This window comes from Strongylocentrotus purpuratus, unplaced genomic scaffold (assembly GCF_000002235.5).
Source record: "Strongylocentrotus purpuratus isolate Spur 01 unplaced genomic scaffold, Spur_5.0 spur5_scaffold_21, whole genome shotgun sequence".
Taxonomy (NCBI): Eukaryota; Metazoa; Echinodermata; class Echinoidea; order Camarodonta; family Strongylocentrotidae; genus Strongylocentrotus; species Strongylocentrotus purpuratus.
Window position 1 is genome coordinate 15,173,214 of NW_022145607.1, and position 12,624 is coordinate 15,185,837.

The 12,624-nt window shown below is 38.4% G+C and overlaps 1 protein-coding gene and 1 non-coding gene across 2 annotated transcripts; one reads left to right on the top strand and one right to left on the bottom strand.

The window, feature by feature from the left end:
- Positions 1–467: 467 nt before the first annotated feature.
- LOC585627 (centrosomal protein of 57 kDa) lies at positions 468–10,866 on the bottom strand. Its single transcript, XM_030995133.1, has 9 exons — positions 10,707–10,866; positions 7,905–8,136; positions 7,383–7,574; positions 6,337–6,578; positions 5,735–5,812; positions 4,872–5,039; positions 4,169–4,386; positions 1,767–1,911; positions 468–1,177 (listed from the first exon to the last, which is right to left on the bottom strand). The coding sequence occupies exons 1-9, from the start codon at positions 10,731–10,733 to the stop codon at positions 920–922; spliced, it is 1,560 nt and encodes a 519-aa protein (XP_030850993.1). The 5' UTR covers positions 10,734–10,866; the 3' UTR covers positions 468–919.
- On the top strand, positions 3,272–3,425 carry LOC115928359. The gene has a single exon (XR_004066033.1). It is a non-coding gene; the product is annotated as a U12 minor spliceosomal RNA (small nuclear RNA).
- Positions 10,867–12,624: the final 1,758 nt, after the last annotated feature.

Here is a 12,624-nt window from a genome sequence, read left to right on the forward strand (position 1 = left end):
TAAGTTAACATTTAGAAAATATTTCTTTTTTAGAGTACATTAAGACATAACCTGATTATTTGCACAGCACCCACACATGCGTACTGATCTACAGTACATCGTACATCATCAATATTATTTCAGTATTCATTGACATCTAAAATCAATTGAAATGACATGTACTGTACATGGAATGTGCAGCTGTTATGGAAGTACTGATGGTACTTTATTGATAGAAATTTTAATTTTGGGCAATTTCTAATGCTATGTAGTTTGCGTAGGAGTGAATTTCTTTCGTTCGTTCCTTTCTTCTTTTTTTTTCCTTTCTGTTTCTTTATTTCAATTTTCTTTTTACACCATGACCCTGTTTCATAAAACTTGATGTCAATAATAACAGCCGCAGATACATTACATACGCACATGTGTATGTAAATATCACGGACTGGCAACAAACGACAGTTTACTGTCAAAATTGGTGACTGGTTTCTTGAATACTCCAGAGCCTTGCAATGGAGCAGATATCCTGTCTGGACAAATTTCCCTTTCTATTGAATTATCTAAATAATTCAGTTCATAATTTGAGATGTGAATAGACCTTCCTCTGTGTATTGTAGGCACATCAATATTTACACCCCTCAGATATTCATGATTTAATAACTCAACCATGATACCAAGTTACATCATCTTGAAACTGTACACTATTTCCAAAATAGCATATATACATGACACTAAAGACCCCATTCAAGACTTATTTCATGTAGGATTTAATCTATGATATCCATTATTATTCTTAATCATTAATCAATAAAAGCTTGATGGTTCCCAGTCATAATAAACCTGTTCACATCCAACAGGGGGCTAGAGACTTGGGTGGTAAGCGCTTTATAAGTACCGTTTTTATTATTATTATTATTATTATTATTACCATCCTATTCTATATTCAATCCCAACTAACATCATCTTTTCGTAATGACGTCTGCAGCACCTGCATGTCCCGTAGCATCTGTAGATTGCGTTTTGAATCGCCACTAGATACATGGATAGGCCCCGCCCCTCGACCTTTGGTCTTCACCGTGGTGATGACCTGGACTTCGGCTCCGGTTGAAGTGGAAGGGGCGGATCCTTGTCTTGTTCGAGCTGGTCTTGGCTGGGTCTTTTGTGCTTTTGAAGTTTTTGTCTTCTTTGCCTTGCCAGAGAGCTGAATAAATATGCACACAAAAAATTGGTTTTGTTAAACTAAGTCTTTGTAAAGTTTGATGTAAGGGGATTGGGGTTCATTGTATTATAACAGTTATCATGAATTTAGAGGACAAATAGCTATCAATAATAGAAAGGACTAATCATTTCACATGATATAAACAGAGTTTATTTTAGCAGGCAACTACAATCATTAATATGAAAATGGTGGAGAATCAAATAGCACAGCTAATTTAAAAACAGCAAAATAGTATCGAAAATAATATCACTAGTGATATTCGTTTGTCTCGCAATGTGGTCAATAAGGAATCTAAAAGATCACTACATCCGCAATGAGTAATATATTTAGCATTAGCAAAATAGTAAATAAGTAAATGACCAACCATCAACATTAGCGATTCAAACAATATCAAAGTTGCACATACAACCGACCACCACTCAGATAAATTACAATTTTATTCACGTTTCAACTACAACACTTACTACAGAAATTTGCTCATCTTGAGAAAGAAAAAGGTAATCAATTACAATTAACAAAAGTTAAATGTCATACAAGTGTCTCCATAAGAGGTGAATACAATCTAACCTACCTGCTCTTTATGCTTCTTGAGTTTAGCAATCTGGTCTCCTTTAGCCTCCATCTTGAAGACCAGGTGATCCAGCTCCCTCTCCAGATCCTCCCTGATGTTAGAGTCTTCCGTCTCACGGATCTGCTTGGCAAGGTCTTGATGCTCCCTGTGGAAAAAGTTGAGAAAGGGTGGTAGAGAGATTGGGAGAGGGAGAGAGAGATGGAGAGAGAGAGAGAGGGGGGGAGAGAGAGAGAGAGAGAGAGGGGGAGAGAGAAAGAGAGAGAGAGGGGGAGAGAGAAGGAGAGAGAGAGAAAGAGAGTGGGGAGAGAGGGGGAGAGAGAGAAAGAGTGGGGAGAGAGAGGGGGGGGGAAGATGGAGAGAGAAAGAGAGAAAAACAGGAAGAATAGGCAAGTGAGTGGAGCGAAGCAAGAGATGGGAATAGAACATAGGAGGAGAAAATAAGAGAAGGAAAGAAAAGAGAAAAGAGTAGATCTTCAAAAATTGTTCAATACAAACAGGTTTATGTACAGACTGTGTAATCAAATTCATGGCTATTTCTTCAAGGACCCCTTATGAAGATCTTACTCGCCATGCATAACTAAAGCCTCAGTCACAAATGCTATTACGAAATGCTACGAACGCCGTACGAACGATTTTCAGACAATGGAAAAACGGAGATTCGTACGAAATTTTCGTTCGTAAGAACCTTTATGACCGTAGATAACTTTTTGCTATGTTGGAGAAGCCTCTGGCAAGCTCTCAGATTGTCTGTCATAGACAACTTTTGTTTCAGAAACATGTACAAAATCTGAATACATTATAACTCTTCTACACAACTTCCCACTATCTGAAGCCGTCGTCCAGTAACAATATAAGTGTGTTTTTTGCTGCTATGTCATGAAACCTCAGGCAAGTTTGGGTGGTTGTTGAGAGAAACAGTGGGCCAAGATATAGAGCTATGCAAACAGTTGAATGAAATGCACATAAGTTATTGTAAATAAATGTTTTGTCAGTGTAGCCTTCATAATCACAGACTACCATAGAGCATTGCCTGCATCCTACATGTCATCATACGAACCATCTCTATCAAGTCTTCTCAATCAAATGGGCTACATTCTTTAAACAAATAACAATAATCCCCTGGAGTCCTAAACAGAATGTTTGAAGTATTACCATAGCTAACATCTAACAAGATTCCCACCCCCTCCCCCCTCCAAAAAAAAAAGTTTTGCTATATGCTACCGGTTTTGTGTGCTTGAACTACACACATCCTGAATATTCATGAGCTAATTTGCATATGTCATTAAATATGCAAAATTTGTTTTTCTCTGAAAATCATGCATTTTAAACGCACAAACTGCATTAAAATTCTCCAACATTATTTGGGAGATTACTATCACACAAAATGGAGATGATTTTAGTGGTATTTCGATTAAATCTTGCCACAATAATAAATTTTGATATCACTAACCGTTACCAAAAATTGCATGAAAAGTCTAGTAACATTGAGCGACCCTATATCTTTCATGCCTTAAACTAATGAGTAAGGAAAATAACGAGCCTAGGTAGCCCTAGGTTCCACAGCTTATTAGTCTGTGAGGAATTTCTCTAAGGGGACAGGTTGCCCTTGGTGTGCCCCACCTTACTTTGGTGGGATGCCCATGACTGGTGATCTTCCCTCGTCCCCAAAATACAACCAAAGACAGAAAAAAGAGAAGTGGTCATGCATGGCGCAACAAATTCATGTGATCTTACCATCTTTGTGCCTGTACCAGCAAAATCAGTTTGCTTCTACTATTTATTCTGGTACAGCATAACCACAGCCATATTTCCAAATTCATGTACAATGTAATATGTGGGCATATTTACAAATACACAATATCAACAAGTGCGATTTTTCATAATCGTAGGCAATGGGGACAAATTTTTCAATTTTGTTTTTCCTTTCTATAATTTTCATATACAATATATACAAGAAGGACAGAAGTCATACAGTAAATAACTAATGGATGTTGTAATTGTATATGAAATTTTGAAAACACTTTTTTCAGCCCGAAGAAACAATGAATAGAGCTGAGAATTCCAGAATTTGAAACTAAGTCAGACTATCAATTCCCATATATTAGCACATTAATCTCAATTAGCTAGCAGTTAGGTTACCTAGACCCAAAATGTATTTCCGTCCCTTGTCCCCCCCCCCCCCCCCCCTTGAAAAAAATTAAAGCCCGTCTGCACTAGTTTGGCCAGGGGGATTAGACCTCCCTGCAAGGTCACTGACAGGTGGTTATCTCATTAAATCACCTCTCAATTAACATAAGAAAAAGGGGATCATAGGGACCATCAGGCACCGACTAGGCATTGTTTCTATATAGAGGGCGCAAGTAGCTATAAGAAGTACAGTGGGGCTTTAAACAAAAACTTACAGTCCCATGAGGGCAAACTCTTCCTGGAGTCCAAGCACAAGATCAGAGAGGTCACTGCCAGCAGATGACGACACCGATGTTGACCTCCTGACCTTTGCACTCTGAGGTCGTCGATGAGGTGCTAGGGGTCCATTTCCACACCACGCCGTGTTGTGTGTCTTCAGCACGGCAAGGACATTCTGAAGATTGGCATTCACTGAATGACTGGGAGTTGTTGACTGTGGAACAGGAGATAAAATTGAGGGTTCAGTTACACAAAGACTTAACTCCATATTTTGCCAAAATTAGTATTTGATATCAAAATATTACAAAAAATGTGGGCTTTCTAGGAAACACAAAGACTTAACTCCACCCAACACCCCATTGAAGTCAATGGCTAGTGAAACATAGACTTAACTCCTAAGGCCCAAATGCTCAGTGACACATAAACCACTTTTTCTCAAAATGGCCAAAATGGAGTTACGTCTTTGTGTCACTGACGGTGACCCCTCGTAGTGAAGTGGTAAAAAACATGCAAAAGTTTCATGTTGCACAATAATTGAATCACAAGTGAAACCAACTGAAATTTGTGTAATAGGCAAACAATTTATTTGTATTTGTGAAAATGGCTGTCATTAACAATTCATAAAAATTGTTTGGTAATGGTGGTATTATTTTGTAAATGCAGATCTATTGAAATCCCACTCCTCACGTATACGCTCACCTTTCCTACACAAAATGGGATCTGTCCCATGCAATGGCGACCAGGCGAAGTGTGTTGTGGTTGTTGCGGAACCTTTTTCCTTTTCTTCTTGACTTTCCTAGGTCTGCGTTCCTCCGTGGCTTCTTCTGTGGCAAGCAGGATGCGGTTGGTCTCTGCCAGAGTTCTCAACTGAAGGTTACAAAAGCAAGATGAACAGTATTGCTAGATTAAGGACACAAATGCAGTAATCTGTTATTGTTTTGAACGTAAATTGTGCATGACCGTTAAAAATTACTATCATATAAACATGTGTCAAACTATTCTGCAAATTGACCTAGTAAAAATTCCTTGGAATCTATTGTTACTACTAAAAATGAGGGCAGGTTAAGGAGGATACATAATATATTTCTTAATCAGCTATTAATTTGTATGTAAATAGTTACATGACAGGTAAACATTACTCACAAACATATCTCAACTTCAATTTTATTGAGTAACAATCAATTTGAATAATGAATGAGTTTAGGCTTGTATTTTTTTATGCAAAAGAAATTAGTTGTTTCTACATTATGGTGAATATCACCAAACAGTAATTCCTTTACTACATTTCTTCCTTTAAAAAGTAAAGCAAGCCAATGCTGATTAACATTGATCATTTTTTATTTCCTGTACAAAAAGGAGAAGAAAAAGCAGATACCACAATTATGATAAAGTAAATTACTAAAGAATTTCAAAAGAAATAAAATATGCCACATTACATCTTATCCATTTTGCATAGGTTGACCATGAATTACAGTGCATTGTGAATGGGGGAAAAACCCTGCATCAGAAAGGCTAAAACATATTACCGTAAGTCACATAAATTAAGAGAAGATTTAGCATACCTCTGCTTCACGATCTAAGAGCATCTTCCTTTGCCGTCTCTCTTCTTTGAGTCTGCTTTCTAAATCCTTGATTTTACTCTGTAGAATAAAATCAAATAGAGCGGAGCTACTTTAGATGCTTGAGGAAGATAAGAATGAATTTGATGCCCTGTCACCCATAAAATACTTGTGACTGAAATGAATTCTATGAAAAATCAAAGGGATGCAGATTCCATAACTAAACAGCAATAGAATTGACTTCTTCTTTGTCATGATAGATACTCCTACCCTATGTACTGTGTATATGTAACTTGAAAAACATGATGTATGAAACACACCTATTTACGCTCTTCAAATTGTACGTTTACCTTTCCTAAATACATCAGCACAATTTAATAAAAATGTGTAACTAAACTTGGTTAAATTGCAATAAAACATCCCTTGAAGAATTAACGATAAATGTTTTTCAAAATAATACCCAAGGACTCTCATGGGGCGTTGCAAGAAAGTTGCGATTGATTGCAAATCCCTAAAATCAAGCGTAAGTCTTACAATTAATTGCCAATTTGCATTTGATTGCAACTCAACTTTCTTGCCACGCCCCATTAGTCTTTTGTATTTACATGAGAAACTGTCTGGCCAGCCATAAGACGGCTATACTCCCTCTCCAGCCTCCGCAGCTTCTCTTCTTGGCTCTGCATCTCCTCTCGTTGGGTGAGGGTGTCCTGCGTCCTCCGAGCCTCAGCCATCCTGAGCGCCGCCTGCCTGTCGCTCTCAGCGCTCTGCACCATATGCCGCATGTACTCCAACTGCTTCTCAAGCAGTGGAATGCGCTGGTCAGCACCGGACAGTTGACTCTGGACCTCTGTGAATACAAATGCAGGGAATGTCATGAAAAAGTGGTGAATGGTTGGGAAGAGTGAGTACCCTGAATATCATCATCATTATTCATAATGATTCAGAGAGGGTATTCGTTCATTTAAATCAAACACTGACATTTTTGGGGGTAGTAAGTATTCATCAAAACGTATTCACACAATGCCAAAAATTATTTCTTCATGATTGAAAATCGAGACAGAAATATATTTTGAGGGTTGGTATTGATACATGATGACAGTCATTCTTACACTTCCCAACAAATAATGGATGTAAGTAGCATAGCTTAGCCCCATTTGATAAACTACTAATTTTAAGAGTATCCGCTATTTTGTTCTGCGCATGACAGAAGGGTGAAAACATGATCATTTTTAAGTCAAATTCCTGAACTGTTTAGCATCGATTGCTGGGGTAATAACATCACTTCGTACAATGTGTAGACTGAAATATGCCGTGTTGATGCAGGCAAAGAACAATCACAAGTTTAGAATGTGTTTGTCTTTAAATGTGCATCCTTTGCCTGCGCATACACTGTACTTTTGCACCCTTCTGCCTAGTGCACAATCCTTTGTCTATGAATATCATACAGTATGTGTCAGGGAAAAAAATATTGGGGGGGGGGGCTACTTTTCAAGCTTGCTCTTATGAAAATAACATGCTTTAATTTGTTTTGCATTGAACTCTATGCAAATTTTGGGGAGCTCTTTTATGACCTTTTGGGGGCTCTTTATGCCATTTCAGGGACAAAGTCGCCTCAAGCCCCTCTGTATTTTTTCCCTGGTATGTGTCAAACCTTGTACGTCCCGAGCTGTCTGTGTCTCCCGCTGAGTCTTCTTCTTGGTGGTGGTGGTGGTGTGCTCCTGCAGGGACTGCCTGTACTGACTGGTCTCCTTGGAGAGTGATTTGAGGTTGTTCTCTGCATGGGCTCTCTCTAGCTCCAGCTTACGGATCTTCTCCTGCAAACCTCTCAAGGCTGAGACCACAGCTGTTAAGATGGATCATAAAATAAACGAATATCATTGAATGAAACATGCTCATCTTGTTTACACTGATCATCTTGCACAATAACTTAAAGTTATGTCTCGGCCTGGGTATGTTCTAGCTCCAGTTTTTTGTCCTATGCTACAATAATTGGCTGCTTAATAAGATAATTGGCTGGTTTTAATAGAAATCATATTTCAACCATGCTTGTAGCAAGCAGGTGCTGTTTGCATTTGAACAATGTAGGGGGGGGGGGGGTTGCCAAAATTTTAGACACTGTATCAAAAGTGTCCTGTAATTGATAGAGAAATGCAAGTCTGTCTCTCAGTCTCACCTCTACTATTGCTCTCCGGGACTGCTCGGACCTGTTCTGGGTACTTCCTCCTAGCGATCTGATCCCCCAGCAGCGGCCTGGCTGTCGGGTAATCCTGGTAGGAGGAAACAGACTCCACATTGAAGGATAAATCGCCTCCCGGCATCCTTCCATCCATCCCTCCCGGTGTACCTGTGGTCCTTCTATACGGCGAGGCTAGACCACCTACTCCATCAGGCCTCCGGGTTGATGTCTGGTGTAAAGAGATATTAAACCTGTTTAGACCAAGTGAATACGATTCCTAGTTTTTCCTCACAAAACTACAAAAAAGTACAAGTTTGCCACTTTGACTACATGTACATCTTATTGAAACATTGGTCATGATACACACGTGCAATGGGATGTTGAAATACTAACTCTCAAAATCGGCAATCTACATGTAGTAAACTCAATGTACACAAAAAAAATCAGACTTAAAAAAAATGATCCATAGATTCCATACCTTACCATGTTGCGCATAAGTTGAAAATCTGTAACATTTTTGCAGATGGTAGGGAGTAGGGACCAAGTTTTAGGGGGGGGATTGTTCGGTTGAGTTACATGTAGTTAGCTAAATCTAGACGATTACCGGTAGTGAAAGCGAGCAAAACAGGACACAACAGAGGGAAATAAGCATGCAATGGTTTCTATTTTTAAACATGATTTTAAGCTTGAATTTGACTGGAAATATGTTTAAAGAACAGAAAAAGAAAAAAACTTCTTCTTTGCCATTTTCATTTTTCTGAAACAATATTAAAAACAGTCCAACATATTTATAAGTAACAGTGTCAAATGCCTAGGAAATAGTCTCCCATAATGGTCAGACATCACTTGCTTATCCGAAATAAGATGCCAAGCAAATGGGCCCTCTTCTACAGAACTGATCACAGTCATCACTGTTCATGACATTGTCAGCAACACTGCACAGTGCACACGTAGAACTTTAGCTTACAATTACAAAAAGGCGCATATTGTTCATCCGATCTCAGCCTCATTTTCGTAAGTTGGCGCCTAGCCTAGCCGACATGGGCCCTTCAGATTGGCTATCGCTGTTCTCCATTCACTCAATGCTATTATATATGATATTTGTGCGAGGAGCAAGCTTGCAATTTTCCGTTTTTTTCGATACCAAAATTATGATGTTTCAGTCAAACTTTCTATTTGTTATGATTTTTTCATTTAAGTAGACCTCTATTTCACTTAAGTTTAAGTTTGACTTAACTATTTTTAAAGTTTGAACAATTCTTATTTTCGTCATATTTAAGGTACAAACTGGAAATTTATTCTGAGATGTTTGTTTATTTTTCTATTTTATGTGTTTGCAATGCCGTGTGTGCATCAGTTATGTGTAAAGTGCGACACCTGTTTAAATTAAAGCAGGATCAGGACTAGACCGAAAGCTTCAGTCTCTATACCGTCGGTTGTTCCACTGAGACTACGTCTGGCTCCACTAGACCTCCGGTTATAGAGACAGAACGATCGCCTATGCCAGCCTATGTTGAAGATATCACGGCTAGATTTTAGCCGTTAGGCCCCTCCCACAAACATGAACAAACTTGCCACGGCCGTATTGTTATGCCCCCAAAATCCCCCAAAATGTCATTTTACCTCGTGCATATCCAATTTTACATTAGGCCTAGGCTATAATACATCGGTTCCACTTACTAACTTGATTGAAATAATCCGTTTAATGGTCCCTTTTAAGGAAATTATGGGTCAAAATCGACATCCATGTTGAAAATCTTGCAAGCCGTGTTAAACTCTCGTTGCCGTCAATCTCATCCCTTCTAGTCTACGCCGAAGGCAAAATGATTATGAAGGAAAAACTGTGCGCCATCTACAAGTTCGTAATGGCGTTATCACAGTTTTTCCTTCATAATCATTTTTGCCTTCGGCGTAGACTAGAAGGGATGAGATTGATGGCAGCGAGAGTTTAACACGGCTTGCAAGATTTTCAACATGGATGTCGATTTTGACCCATAATTTCCTTAAAAGGGACCATTAAACGGATTATTTCAATCAAGTTAGTAAGTGGAACCGATGTATTATAGCCTAGGCCTAAAAATGTAAAATTGGATATGCACGAGGTAAAATGACATTTTGGGGGATTTTGGGGGCATAACAAATACGGCCGTGGCAAGTTTGTTCATGTTTGTGGGAGGGGCCTAACGGCTAAAATCTAGCCGTGGTATCTTCAACATAGGCTGGCATAGGCGATCGTTCAGTCTCTATAACCGGAGGTCTAGTGGAGCCAGACGTAGTCTCAGTGGAACAACCGACGGTATAGAGACTGAAGCTTTCGGTCTAGATCAGGACGTGTCGAAATCTCTGTGGTGTGACATAATAATTACGTTTTGACTTTTCCCCTGAAGTTAAGTAGGTCCCCTCTCACTTAAATTTGAAGCAACTCGAGCGGATCGGCCGATGAGAGCACGTGAACTTACTCACTGTACAGCGCGGCGCTCAATGCACAAAGTTCTTTGTGCAGAATTAAATTTTTGAATTTTGAAGATTTGAATGTCACATCATTTTATTCTGACCAGTGACAGTGTAGGAACTAGGAAGCCACCGGTTTGTATAACAATAGGGGTCTAGTTAGATATAAATCTCTGTGACATACTTTTATCAATGTATAAGAAAATAAGATGAGATAAGAATTCACAAAAAAGCTAAAAACATGAATTGAAGTTAAAAACCTTGCTCAAGCAACAACAAACACAAAATAGCACATCCCGGACTACACTAAGACATCATTCTAAAGACAGGCATAAAATGCAATATTACCGATGCATATGGTGAATATTTATCCATAGAATCCTTTGCAAGTGAAATTTCCAGGTCACTATATCTTGCATTAAAGTGCAGAGTAGACTTTAATTGAGAAAATCAGCACAAAAAATCCGCCATCCAGATCCACCGCGCACAAACAATTTGAATGACTCGGCTGCAGATGGCGCTAGAGCAAAATATGCGCAGTGTGTGCATGCAGTGTTCGGTCACGATATTTCTTCTTCTCTATCTCTTCCTCCTACTCCTCCCCCTTCTTCTTCTCCTCCTTCTCCTACTCTAAAGCAGAAACACGAAGTTGCAAACCATCCAGAGACTCTGAATAAATTGCGTTACTTATTAATTAATTATTTCATTACAAATCTTTATTCTCAGTTTTCTTATGAAGACTATAACTGATTTTCTTATAAAATTGAAGATATTTATGGCGTATAGTCTATATTCATTACTGAATGAACGCCACTAAACATTTACCAACAACAACAACAACAACCTACTCCTCTCTTTCCCCTTCTCTATCTCTTTCTTGATTCTTCCAACTCCTTCCACCCGTCTCCTTCCCTGTCTTCTTCTTCTTCTCCTTTTCCATCTCCATATCCCATTTTTGAATCTGAGAGGTGTTTCTAAAAAATAATGTGTTTTTAGAGGGATTTCCATATTATGATATCCAACAAATATCATGGCCTTCTATACATGCTTCCCGGTTTTTCATTATAATTTGCCATATTTGTGATTTTCTTTGAATATCAACTTTTCCTTTACTCTTTCTCCCTTTTTTTTCTTCTTGTTCTGATTTTATCCCACTCACTGAAATAGATTGAGGGTTGTGATTTATTTTCCTCTAAGTTGGGTCAACTGAAACATTGGTACATACATGCAGTCAGGGAGCAGTGAACAAAACTCTATTTTATTTAATGATAATAATAATAATAATTATTGATAACTAAATCTTGAATTGCTTAAATAACCATTTTTTTTATAGGTAATTTTCCCAAACTAAATACTTTGATATGAAATGTATACTTAAGAACAGGAGACCGTGCAAGTTGCTGGTAAACTTGATCTACTCGATTACCCGTTGTAAAGATCTTGGATGAACTCACTAGCATGACCATTTATTTTTTAAAGTTCATTTTGCCCTAAATTTCATTAACAAACTTCTCGCACGGAACTCTCATTCTTCATAATATTTACATTGTGCCGCTTACATGTAAACAACGGGTGTAGGTCTGTAGGATTTACACAAACTAAATGCATAATGTACATTTGAGTTAAATAATGAAAGTGTTCCATGCACTTCATCCGCGAAATCAATTATACGCCGATTGATTAAATTAATTAAAGAGGCATCCACGTTAGCTAACAGTTTCAGATTGCAAAAAACAAAACAAAACAAAACAAACAAAATCAAAAATTACAACAAATATATCAGTATCACTATAGATTGCCCATAGAATGCGTTATTAATGGCTCATTATTGGCTCATTACATTCAGTGGCACTCAGTTAGGGGCCGATCGACGCCGATTGATGTTAAATAAAATAAAGATTAAATATGAAATTAAATTAAATCAGTGCTCAACTCCTGTACATTTTAAGGATGTTAAAAGTATTGCATTCTTGATGACTATAATTATAGGGTCTTCAAGCAGTGGAGCCGAAGGTAGGGGTAGGCAGTGGGGCACAGTGCACCGGCTTAATTTCAGGTACAATGTACCACTAAAGTGCCCCTTTTTACCTAGGAAAAGTGCCCCTTCTTTTTAATAGGTGTCTTTTCTACAATATAAGTGCCTCTTATCACCTCTGATAAGTGCCCCCTTTACCTATGATAATTGCCCCTATGATGATCTGAGAGCCTACCCATTTTACTTTAACAAGTGCCCTCTTCTGTTGTGATAAGCCGCCCTTCTCCTGAG